Source organism: Aotus nancymaae, unplaced genomic scaffold (assembly GCF_030222135.1).
Source record: "Aotus nancymaae isolate 86718 unplaced genomic scaffold, 86718_ANA_hifiasm-v0.15.2.pri h1tg000012l, whole genome shotgun sequence".
In the NCBI taxonomy this organism is placed as follows: Eukaryota; Metazoa; Chordata; class Mammalia; order Primates; family Aotidae; genus Aotus; species Aotus nancymaae.
The window spans coordinates 6,955,498-6,968,345 of record NW_026988423.1 but is presented as its reverse complement, the minus strand read 5'-3'; the positions used below and the strand labels follow the sequence as shown (position 1 = coordinate 6,968,345).

The 12,848-nt window shown below is 42.5% G+C and overlaps 1 protein-coding gene and 1 non-coding gene across 13 annotated transcripts in view; one reads left to right on the top strand and one right to left on the bottom strand.

Moving 5' to 3' along the window:
- YAP1 (Yes1 associated transcriptional regulator) overlaps window positions 1-7,739 on the bottom strand; it is a 126,415-nt gene extending 118,676 nt beyond the window's left edge. For 4 of the 12 annotated variants that reach the window (XM_021671708.2, XM_021671710.2, XM_021671709.2 and 1 more), the window contains exons 1-2: window positions 6,992-7,738; window positions 3,802-4,052 (exon numbers count right to left, since the gene is read on the bottom strand). In XM_021671708.2, the coding sequence (XP_021527383.1) occupies window positions 3,802-4,052; window positions 6,992-7,312 (572 nt within the window). In that variant the 5' untranslated portion in view covers window positions 7,313-7,738. Of the gene's footprint in view, window positions 1-3,801; window positions 4,053-6,991 lie in introns of all 12 variants that reach the window. The other 8 variants (XM_021671727.2, XM_064375362.1, XM_064375361.1 and 5 more) reach the window with 3 other exon arrangements.
- Window positions 7,740-11,901: 4,162 nt separating this feature from the next.
- Window positions 11,902-12,008, top strand: LOC135274671 (U6 spliceosomal RNA). Its single transcript, XR_010342456.1, has one exon. It is a non-coding gene; the product is annotated as a U6 spliceosomal RNA (small nuclear RNA).
- The last annotated feature ends 840 nt before the right edge of the window (window positions 12,009-12,848 follow it).

The window sequence follows — 12,848 nt, the reverse complement described above, 5'->3', positions numbered from 1 at the left end:
CTGCGTAACAAGAGCGAAACTCCGTCTCAAAAAAAAAAATTATTTGAACATTTTAAAACAATGCAAATATAAAAACTTTGAAAATCATTGATCCAGATCCCTTAAATCAAATTATAAGGTACTACCTGGTACATTATATACAAGAAAACATGTCTTTGAACATTATTAACAGTTACAAGGTATCAGAGTCAACAGAATAAACTTGCAAGTAAAAACACTCCTTGAAACCAGAGATATTATAGAATACTAATTCAGGAAGTTATTTAGCAGCTTATAAAGAAATAGGAAGTTGTTGACCAACTACTTGAAGAACTATTTCCTGTAGGAAAACCGTAAGACAGCTGTAGAAGGTAATAACTCTCAGAGTCATAAAGAGAATGAATTCTTTTGAAATGAAGGCTCAACGCAATGGTAAAAAAATTAGTTTTGAATAGTAAACACAGAATATTATATGGCTAAGCCTTGTTTACATACTTCATATTCGTCCCAGAGCTTGAAAACACGCCATTGATAAATGTAGCTAGCACCATACTTCCAATATATCACTTGCCAAAATAAGGTACAAGTCTTCTCCCGAAGATCTCACTTACCTAAGAAGGGCTTCAAAACGACCAATGATTGGCTGCTCATAATCTTTCAATAATCATGCTGCCTGGAAACTAGAGGATAGGCCAACTGACTTCAAAAACCCAATCATCTATGGTCACAAGGCAACAATTGGTTATTTCTGAAGTCAACATTTTTAAGTTTTTTCTCAAATTACATCACCTTGCCTGTTTGGATCATTTATGGTCAGAGTTCTTCATGCCAAATATAAATCTCAGTAAGTTATAGACTTTGTAACTTAAAAGTCAGTTCCAACAAATATCTAAAACGACGCATTTAAATAAAATGTTTCCCTGTGGAAATAAGTATAAAATATGCAACTAATTTTAATCTTATTCTACATCACGCTGACAACAACACTCTTCTTTAGATATAAAAGTATACAGATTACAAAGACAGTCCTATTTTAAAACATCAAAACTAGGATAAAAATGAACTTTGACAATAGAAACTTGGCACCAAAAGCTTAGTTTATCATCATCTTTGATTCATGGTTAGGGTATTAATCTCATTTATCTGTTCAGTACACAAAAAGAAGTTATAACAACTGTACAGCCCATAAAATCATGGAAGTAGCTAACTGAAGAAGGTGAAATAATATTATTTCATAATATTTCTCCAAATTGCATTTTGTTCATAAAGCAGATACTCTTCATAATGTAAATTTTATAAGCCCACAGCATTCATCTTCCCCATCCAATGTTTATGGGCCTCCCGTAGAATCCCTGATAGATACCAACTAACCATGATTTTACCTGCATTTATTGAGCAAGATTTACCTGTCTAAGAAAACTCCTCTAGTTCTTAAAAGTTTTATATGAGAAAATTCCTAGGACTAATCTTACTTCCACATGAAAGTTCCCCATAAACGCTGAAACAACAATCATGTATTATCTCTCCTCCTCACAGTTTTTTCTTTTCCAAGTAAATATCTCTCTATCCTTGCAACCTTTTCTCATATAACATAATTTAAAATTTACTTATTTTGGCCTGGTTTATCTTCCTTACAGGCTCATAGGTGATGGGGGTGAATGCGATGACTGGGGGCGGAGGGCATATACCCTTCATTAATCCATCTATTTATTAATACCTTTGTATTACAAAGGAAGAATCATTGGAAACTTTGAAAAATGAATAGTCATTCCTTAGCATCTGTGGAGGATTGGTTCCAGGACCTCCTACATGTACTAAAATCCACAGATGCTCTGGTCTTTCATATAAAATGGTATAATATTTGCATGTAACCTATACATATTCTCCCATATACTTTATATCACTTCTAGATTCCATGTAATACTTAATACAATGTAAATGCTATATAAATAGTTGTTACATTATTTAGGAAATAACGACAAGGAAAAAAGTTTGTACATTATTCAGTACAGATTAATTTTTGTCTGAATATTTTCAGTCAGAGGTTGGTTGAATCCATGAAAGCTGAACCTATGGATACGGAAGCCCAGCTGTATTTACAATATTTATTTCAGCTCAAAAAAAGATCATTAATTCAAAATAAGGAAATTGTAGGCAGGTATCACCTACAAGCAATTATTACAAGATACAAAGAGCTAAGAAGAAGAGCATAAATGTTGCTTTTTAAACTTATACTTTTAACCACAGCATCAACCAAAGAAAGAAGGCAAGCAGCTATTAAGCTGTTTAAAAAAATCTCCCCAGGTCAGCATGTGACCCAGCAGGGAGAGGTTCAAAAAAGTGCAGCCTTTCTTTTTCTTCCTAACAACCTGGTTTGTTTCCACTCCCTTCCCCTTCAAGACACATCCTTCACAGCTAGCAGCTCTTTCAATCATTTACTTTGGATGTCTGCTTGAGAACAAATGATCTTGCTCATGCAGATGAGTTTGCCAGACTTGTGTGTACTTTCCAGTCTCAGGCCCTTTACTGTTCTGGTTGAAATTTGATCCTTTGAAATGGATACCAGGACACCAGAAAATGAATTTTAAAAAAAGGAAAAGAAAAAGTTGCAGGAAAGGGGGCAAAAAAACTGTAGGAACTTTTTCATGATCAAACCTTTCCCTCTGCTCTTCTATAAGTGTCACAAAACTTTTTATCTTACATTACAAAGTAGCAACCCACCCTGGAAGACAATCACTATAAAACACATATTAGGATTCACACAACATAACACCATTAATGATATTATCTGATACAATAAATAAACATTACATTTGCCTTAGGAGAAGACTATCAAGACAGATAGTCTTGATAGTTTTTCACTTTATTATCTCAACCTAATTAAACACTACTAAATGAAGACTGTTTTTCACTTTATTATCTCAACCTAATTAAACACTACTAAATGAGCATTTTTAAAGATATCAATTTTCATCTATAATGGTTTTAATCGACATTTTGTATATACTTGATCTAAACAAGTCAGAAAAAAGTTGAGGTCCTATCTGTAATTTCAAAATTAGAGGACAGAAAATTCTATTTTGGTCTTTTCAACCTAGTGCAATTTTGCCATTTTGTTAAAGACAAAAAGACTGATAAAAAATAAACAACCCAATGGTCATGTTTCTGTTTTCCCAGAGAGGAGCGTTTCTGTTTTGAAGATCTACTAGCTTAAAAGAAGTTTGCCACTGAGCGACTGCATATAAAACCTAAAAATCTGTATTTCCCGTTACATTTTTGGGGGAAAAATTGGTAAGTTACATCAAGCTTCAGTTGAAATGCTTATCATTTCACATTTTAAAATACCGTAAAATTAGACTCCCCAAAAAGCCCTACTTATTTTGTAGTTTTCTACCAATAAAATATTTATTTAAAAAGATACAAGTAGCACCATACATATTCCATAAGGTGCTGCTAGTCCTGTAATTCCCAGAATTTGAAAATGTTCATGGTATTCTTTCTGTTTTGTGCTAGGCTAATTAACAGGAGTTTGGCACAAGCTCAAAATGAGAAAAACCAAACTTCCACAAAAGAAAAGATTATAGAGAGGCTCAGAACCAAGACTCAATAAAGCTTTCAAAATATTATCCATGCTAACAAACGTATTTAGGTCACACCAAACTAAAAAACATATACAGAAGATGTAACAGAGCTACAGAGCTTAACATAAATATTAAGTAAAACATAAAAACAAATAATATTCTATATCTTGACACTGCTTTACTATCTTTTCCAATACAAATTTTTCTTAGATAATTGTCTCCCACCATTATTTTCACTTACTTTAAGAAGTATCTTTGACCAGAAGATGTCTTCGCCATCTCCCAACCTGCTGGCAGAGGTACATCATCAGGTATCTCAAAAGAAGACTGTCGAAGATGCTGCGCTGTGGGTGTAGCTGCTGGGCCAGACACTACTCCAGTGGGGGTCAGTGTCCCAGGAGAAACAGCTCCCAACTGCAGAGAAGCTGGAGAGGAATGAGCTCGAACATGCTGTGGAGTCAGGGCTCCTGCAGTGCCTGCATCAGTACTGGCCTATTAGAAATATTAACAGAAAAATTAAAAAAAAAAAAAAAAAAAAAACTTTTTTGAGAGTCCCTTTAAATTTCCCAGTCAGTGCTTAATTGCAGCCAAATGTCTAAGAACCAAAGGAAAATTTCAACATTTAATATTGACACCAGAGAGCACAGGTTTTCAAATGGATACTCTTAATATATAATTTTAATATAAACTTTATAAATATTTGTAATTTTATTGATGAGTAGTCCATCTAATCAATTTCCACCTACTATACACTAGACATGTAAGGGTAACTAGTACTGAAATGAATAAAACATTCCAAAAATAACAGTGAATTTTAAAACCTAATTTTTAAAAGGTCAATACAATATGGGTGCTTTTCCAAGTCCTAAAATATTCTAAGTATAAACACAACACAAATAATATGCATGCTTTACTAGGTTTTAAGTAATTTTTTTTTCCTAGGTCAAGCCCAAGAAAAAACAAACCCTTGTCATTTTTTCCCATCATAAAAATGCCATCAATAAAGAAATCATAACAAATTACACAATTTTTAATGAAATCGACAAATCTGAACTGCCCAAATGTTCTTAAAAGCCATCTACAATGAACAGGATGAAAAAAAAAACTGTATCTTTGTATGTAGAAGATAAAGATGTTATGAGTCCAATTATAACTTAAGAACTGACACACATCCACAACTCTATACAAGCAGAAAAAATTCTGCACTCAGACCCCAAAAGATCCGAGTTCCAGTTCAAGTTGGCTAATGTGACACTGAACAAATACCTTAACTTCCATATGCCTGTTTTCTCGTTTGTAAAACAGTTTTCATGACGGAAAAATGGATGTATATAAAAGAACTTAGTCATCAGTTTGTGAACAATAGTATTTACAACCTAGATTTGTACTATTCCTAATCTTGCATAGTTTATTTAAATTTTTTTAAATTAGAATTACAGTTTGTTAAGAATTTCCTACACTCACAAAGGTAAGGAAACTAGAAGGACTTAGTAGAGTCATATCCATGCCTTAAAGTGATGTACCTTTCTTTGTTTCCCATCAGAATAAGTGTGATTTAGGAAATCATTAGCAGAAATAAAAGTCAAATTTACAGATGCACAACACTTAGTTAAAAACTTATTAAAAATAAATAAAACTATAACACTATGAATTTTAGAACTGCTGGATAGAAATTCATGTAAAAATTACTAAAGTACACTTTCTAGTTATGATTCTTTGTGGCTGATAGATGCCACAAAATGGGGGATCCGATCTATGTGTATTATACTTTGAAAACACACTGTGTAGCCTGTAGGGTGCATGCCACCATACATTTACCCATAATGAGTCCATAAACCCACTTTCAGGGGCATGAGAAAAAAGCACACCTAAGTCTACTTCTGACAAATTGAAGTGTTTTAGGCAAGCAGCTAAATTGTTTTTCCTTCCTCCTCCTTAACCCGGGTTTTTGTCATCAGGTTAAGTGAGCTTTTCTGAGTTCCAAAGTCATTTGGTCTCCGACAGGAGAATATACAACAGGCCTGCAAATAGGAGAGGGAACGGGAGTGGGGGCGGTAACTCTTCTTTCCACTCAAGTTACAGCCCGAGTCGGCTAACTACATTGCAGTATTTGGAAAACCTATTAACTTTTGGGCAAAGTTCCTGTGCTCAAGTTTAGCCTGAAGCAAGTTCTTTTTTTTTTTTTTTTTTTTTTTTTAAAAAAAAAAGGAAAGGAAAAGAACCCTAAACAAACCCACTGGGACCTATCGGAATGTTAACACTTTCATTATAAATAGTTTCACTTCTATGCTGAATCAAGTTGGCAAAATAATCGAACGTTGTGTATGTGGAAAAGCAGCCATGTTCATATCCGCAATAAGAATTATAAAGCAATGGCGATTCCAGAATTAGTCATCGCTTCCCAAACATTAACTTTTAATCACAGTTGAACTAGGCAGGACTTGGCCTATGGGTCAACCTGCAGTGTATTATCAAAGGCTTGTGTTAAAACGTCGGTACAGTAAAGCGCAACTCAGTTCCTGCGCAACGTACAGATGTGGCTAATTTAAAAGCGTTTCAGCCGACTGTAAATAATAGTCTACAATTGGGAAACCAACACGCAACCTACTAAGTTTGATAAGAGCGAGCCGGTCCAAGTTCCAAGACACAAGGGAAGCGCAACTCCATAAACAACTTCCAGGAAAGTCTGGGCAGGGAAAGCCCGAGACCTGTGTTCTGAAAGCGTTTGAGCCGCGAGGAAAATAAATGCTTACCGGAGGGGGAGGGGAAACGGGAGGCGGGGGGGAAGAGCGAGCAAAAAACTAAATGGACCGGTTCAACCCCCACCACTAATCAACATTGGAAAACAAGAGAACAATTATTTGACTCCCCAGGAGACTGAAGTGGACCGAGAGGCCCCAAAGGAAAGGGGGCCCAGGGCTCAACTTCAGAAACGCGGCCGCCGCCGGCAACTCACCCACACACAAATGCCAGAGGCCCCCCTCCCCCTTTCCCGGCCCGGCCCCGGCGGGAGCGAAGTTGCGGAGCGCGCGGAGGCGCGCGCATTGTGCAAGCCCACCGCGGCCCAGGCCCAGCTCTCCCCACCCCCTTCCTTCCTCCCCACACACCCCCCACCCGACTCCCGCCAACCTCCCGGGAACCCCGGGAAGAAAGAAAGGAAGAAGGAGGGAAAGCACGCCCCCCGGGGCTGCAACCGCAGAGAGAAACTCAGAAGGGAAAAACAAATCTCAGCCCCGGACTCTGGGAGGAGTAGGGAGCCGGTCACCGCAGCCGAGCGGACGCCTCCAGTTCCTCCACTTCACCGCGAGACCCCCACCCCAGACCTCCCGCAACCCCCCTCCCCTGGCCAGAGCTGGCGGCCGCGACTCCCGAGCGCCCCCCGACCTGGGGCCCGCCCGACGGGGAAGCCGGGAGAGGGGCGGCAAGGTTACCTGTCGGGAGTGGGATTTGGGCTCGGGCGGCTTGAAGAAGGAGTCGGGCAGCTTCCGGAGCCTCATGGGCACGGTCTGGGGCACGTTGGCCGTCTTGGGGTTCATGACGGCGTTGAAGAGCGCCTCCAGGTCGGTCTCTGAGTCCCCGCGGACGTGCACGATCTGATGCCCGGCGGGGGGTGCCTGTGGCGCCGCCTGGGTCGCCGCGGGTGCCGGCTGCCCGGGTGCGGACGGCGGGCCCTGCCCTTGAGGAGGCTGCGCAGGCGGCTGCCCTTGGCCCTGGGGGGCCGCTTGAGGCGGCGGCTGCTGCCCGGGATCCATGGCTTCTGCCTCCCCCGACGCGCACCCCCTGACCAGGAGAGCGAGGGCTCCGCCCGGACGCCCCGGCTCCACGGGCCGAAGTGGAGAAACGGCAAGGGCTGCGGGCTGGGCGGCGGGAGCGGCGCTCTCCTCGCTCTCAGGGCCGGGGGGCTGCGCGGCGGCCCCGCATCCCCCGCCCCGGCGCCTCCGCCCCCGCCCTGCGCCCCGGCTCCACTGGTCTGGCGGCTGCGCCTCGGGAGGGGCTGCGAGGGACTCGGACCTACGGCGCCTGAGAACTTTTCCCCTCCAACTCCCTTGACGGAGGCCGGACGGCTGGTTGCCTTTCCCCTCCTCCCCCTTTCTCTTTTATTTCCTTTTCTTGTTCCTTCCTTCCTCCCTTTCTTTTCCCTGGCGGCGGCTGCGCCCGACTGAGACAGAAACTCGCCTCAGACGCCAAAACTAAAGTTGGGAGAAGCGCCCGCCCGCGCCGCCGCGGCCCCGCCTCCCGGCTCTTCCTTCCTCTGCGCGCCCGCCCGCACCGCGGCCCAGCCGGCCGCGCAGGGAAACTTTTCGCTGCAAGTTGCTACATTCCTGCACACTCCCGGCCCGCGGCGCCGCTCCCGGCCGCACGTGACCCGCTCACCCGGGCCCGGTCAGCCTCCCGCCCGCGCTCTGCCGGGCAGGGGCCCGGAGCGTGCCCTGTGTTCGCCTCGCGAACCACAAACGCTGAGTCCAATGTGGGTCCGAACTGCGGTCTCCGCGGAGAAGACGGCCGCCCTTGGCCGCAGGAAGTCCTTCCGCCCCGCTCGGCCCCTTCCCCGCTCGGGCTCGGGAAAGGCGCTTCCAGCTCGCCTGGACCTGCGAAAGGGCCAAGGCCGAAAGAAGTGCAGAGAGGGTGTGCGAACCCACCTCCTCCACGCGTTACCCCGGCTCGACCGAGCGGAGCACCAGTCCGAGCTTCAAGCCGGGAGCATAGCTCGGCGTTAAAATAGATACTGTGAGCCGGCGCTAATGTTAATAAAGGTCCTTTTTTTCAGCATTAACTTTATTTTGTAATTCTTTTTCATTTATCTCTTGGTATGCAAAAACTCACTTGAAAGGGATAAACGGTTACCGAAATTGAAGCTTTGAGACTGGGTCTGTGATGTAATTTATTAAAAGAAACAAAAACCGTTTTCTAAATACTGAAATCACATCAGCTTTTTTAGTACTCGAATTTGCAGCATAGTCACTGGAAGCCTCAACCCAAAAAATCAGTGCTTCTTCAGATACAAGCATTCATTCCTCTTTACCTGTCTTTCATCCTCTGGGAGCTGGGTCCTACCCCTGCTATCCCTGTGCCTGGCCCAACGGTGGACTCTGTGAATGTGGACTGAGTAAGAAATGAATCGGCAAGGAAGTCACCGCAGGCACCTGATGTGCAAGGAGCTCATTGGAAACCACTTAAAAACAATGGAAATGTGTGTTTTAAGTCATACTCTCCGGTTTTTTTTAAAGCATCTTTATTGGCTGGTCCGAGTGCAGTGGTGTTTACAACTAATTGATCACAATTGATTACAACTAATTGATCACAGATTTCTTTGTTCCTTCTCTACTCACACTGCTTCATTTGACTAGCCTTAAGAAAAAGGTAAAAAATTTTAAAAAATAAAATAAAGCATCTTTATTGAGATGTAATTCATATACCATACAATATTAAGTAATATTTGTACATATTTGTATATTTAAGCAATTGAATTTTTTTTAGTATACTCATAGGATTGTGCAACATCAGTCTAAATTTAAATGCACTAGCCCATTCTAACGAAATGTGACTTTCTTGTTTTAATGATTTGTCTACAATGCTAGTGAAAGAGGTATAAATAGGATTAAGCAAGGAAAAAGTCCGTGAGCAAAAAGATAATCTCTTCCTCCAGCCAGAACATGCCCAGCAGAATTCTGAAGGATCCGTATCACCTGGTGTGGTTGGGCTGGGCCAGGGTAGCAGGTTTCAGACACTCAAAATTCTGACAGAAGATTCCAATCGACTACTCTGATCCCCCAGTTTCCTGTCTGAAAAAAGGATCAGTGTAAATGACACCAGTGACTGCTTCTTGGATTTGTTCCCACCTCCAAATGTCAAGTGCATTTAACGACAAATCTCTAGGTTGTGGAGTTACAGTTTTGAGTTCAGGTCCCAGCTCTGCCATTTACTAGCTGTGAGATTTCGGACAAGTTACCTAATTCCAGTTCTTCAATATTAGCGTCCGGGGTAATAACACCTACCTCATAGTTGTTGAGGCATTAAATGAGTCAATGGATATAAAGTACTTAGCCCAGTTTGGGACATGCAGTGAGTTCTGCATCAGTGTCAGTTGTCATTGTCCCGTGTTCACAGATTACTTCACAGATAGTGACATAGCCTCTCCTTGCAGCAGCTCTCTCTTTCTAAGCACAGCCTTAGGGACCCTTTCGGCAGTCCCTTCCTCTCATATCCAATAATCAGTCCACACAAACAAAACCTTTAGGCAGAAACTATGCATTAAAAACTTTACCTGAAAGAAAACTTTAGGAACCAAAGTGGGCCAGACGTGGTGGTTCATGCCTGTAGTCCAGCACTTTGGGAGGCCAAGGCAAGCAGATCACTTGAGGTCAGGAGTTCGAGACCAGTCTGGCCAAAATGGTGAAACTTTGTCTCTATAAAAAACACAAAAATTAGCCAGGTGTGCTGGCATGTGCCTGGAGTCCCAGCTACTCAGGCAGCTGAGGCATGAGAATCACTTGAACCCAGGAGGTGGAGGTTGCAGTGAGCTGAGATCACACCACTGCACTTCAGCCTGGGTAACACAGCGAGACCCTGTCTCAAAAAAAGAATCAAAGTGATTGAAAACCTGGGATTGAAATGGATGCTGTCCCTTTACTAGAGCATTTACTACTACGAACACTAACTAAAGGGCTTAAGATATAGCAGAGGCTGCTTTGTTTAATATTGTTTTACCTGCCATTAAACTGAGGACAAAATTACTTTGATAAGTGGAGTGAAAGGCTCTTTGGAGTGACCGTGTTCTGTAAGCACTCTGTATCCTCAACCACAGTTTTGTAACTTACTGTTCCTCGTTTATACAATCTCAGTCACAGGGTAGTAGGGGATAAAGATAACATATTCAATCCTTTGTCTACTCCCTTCCTCTTCTGGCCATTTTGCAGAGCAATTATCAGTTGACAGCATCTTAAAATAGGGAGTCACCTTCTTCATACAAAGATCCACCCTTATCCTGGACCATTTTCAATGTCCATGTAGATCACTATCTCAAAACACTTGTCTTCCAATTACTTGACCTCTCAACTACAATGGACCCTCATCTCTACTTCACTGTAGGCACTTGACCCTACATCTGTACTCTGTCATCATCCAGAAATACTCCAGTAGTGAAATCAAACTATTGTATACCATATTCTTTCTTTCTTTTTTTTTTTTTTTGAGATGGAGTTTCGCTCTTGTTACCCAGGCTGGAGTGCAATGGCGCGATCTCGGCTCACCGCAACCTCCGTCTCCTGGGTTCAAGCAATTCTCCTGCCTCAGCCTCCCGAGTAACTGGGACTACAGGCGTGCGCTACCATGCCCAACTAATTTTTGTATTTTTAGTAGAGACGGGGTTTCACCATGTTGACCAGGATGGTCTCGATCTCTTGACCTCGTGATCCACCCGCCTCGGCCTCCCAAAGTGCTGGGATTATAAGCGTGAGCCACCGTGCCCGGCCACCATATTCTTAATAATCATCTGGTTCTCTCATTTCATTACTTATACCTCATTTATCCTTAACCTCTCCGTTTTCTGCAACCTATTACTCCCTTCTCTTTTCATTTCTGTTATGGTTTGGATGTTTGTGTCTCTCCAAAATTCGTGTTAAAACGTCTCCAATGCATCAGTATTAAAGAGGTGTGGCTTTTAGGAGGTGATTAGGTCATGGGGTTCCTCCCTTTGGAATGCGATTAAGAATTTGATACAAGAGGCTTCACACAGCATTCAGTTGTTTTTTGCCCTTTCACCTGTCTGTTGTGTGAGGACACAGCCTTCATCCCTTTCAGAGGATGCAGCAACAAGGCACCATCTTGGAAGCAGAAAGCAGCTATCACCAGACAGCACACCCGCTGCTGCCTTGATCTGGGACTTCCCAACCTCCAGAACTGTGAGAAATAATATCTAGGATTTATAAATTATCCAGTCTGTGGTATCTTGTTATAGCAGCACAAACAGACCAAGAAAACATCCTTGCCAATTCAGTTTGAAAATCATAATTCATTGTTTAAACTTCTCATGTTGGGCATGGTGGCTTATGCCTATAATCCCAGCACTTTGAGAGGCCAAGGTGGGTGGATGACCTGAGGTCAGGAGTTCAAGACCAGCCTGGCCAACATGGCGAAACCCTATCTCTACTAAAAATACAAAACTTAGCTGGGCAAGGTGGCACATGCTTATAATCCCAGCTACGAGGTAGGCTGAGGCAGAATTACTTGAATCCAGGAGGTAGAAGTCGCAGTGAGCTGAGATTGTGCCATTGGACTCCAGCCTGAGCAAAAGAGGGAAACTCCACCTCAAAAAACAATAATAATAATAATAATAATAATAGTGCTCGCTTCAGCAGCACATATACTAAAATTGGAACGATACAAAGAAGATTAGCATGGCCCCAAAGAGAAAAGAAAAAATCAAAATAATAATAATAATAAACTTCTTACAATTATCTATGTTCTCAATCCCATTCTCTCTTGTATTTAATGAACTGAATCTGTTAAACTGTTTTAATCCAGTTATCTATTCCAACACCTAAGCTTATGGGTCCCTGGCCCCACATTCATAGGAAGCTTCAATGAAAGCTTTTGACGATTTGTCTAAATAAGATTACACTAGCATCCCAAAGATATGCCTACACTATACAATTACAAGGAGGCATTCTTTTTTTTTTTTTTTTCTTTTTAAGACAGAGTTTTGCTCTTGTTGCCCAGACTGGAGTGCAATGGCATGATCTCAGCTGACTGTAACCTCCACCTCCCAGATTCAAGCAATCTCCTGCTTCAGCCTCCCAAGTAGCTGGGATTTCAAGCATGCGCCACCATGCCTGGCTAATTTTTTGTATTTTTAGTAGAGATGGGGTTTCTCCACATTGGTCAGGATGATCTCGAACTGCCAACCTGAGGTGACCCGTCCACCTCGGCCTCCCAAAGTGCTGGGATTACAGGCGTGAGCCACCGCGCCCGGCTCACAAGGAGGCATTCTTGGTAGAACTTTAAACTTCGTCTCATTACCAAATTACACTGTTTGTAATGCATTATAAAGTCATAGTTTAAATAAATTCGTTTATTTGTTTGTTTGAGACAGAGTCTCGCTCTGTTGCCAGGCTGGAGTGCAGTGGGGCAACTTGGCTCACTGCAACCTCTGCCTCCTGGGTTCAAGAGACTCTCCTGTCTCAGCCTCCCAAGTAGCTTGGACTGCAGGCACTCGCCACCACACTTAGCTAATTTTTGAATTTTTAGTAGAGACAGGATGTCACCTTGTTGGCCAGGATGGTCTTGATC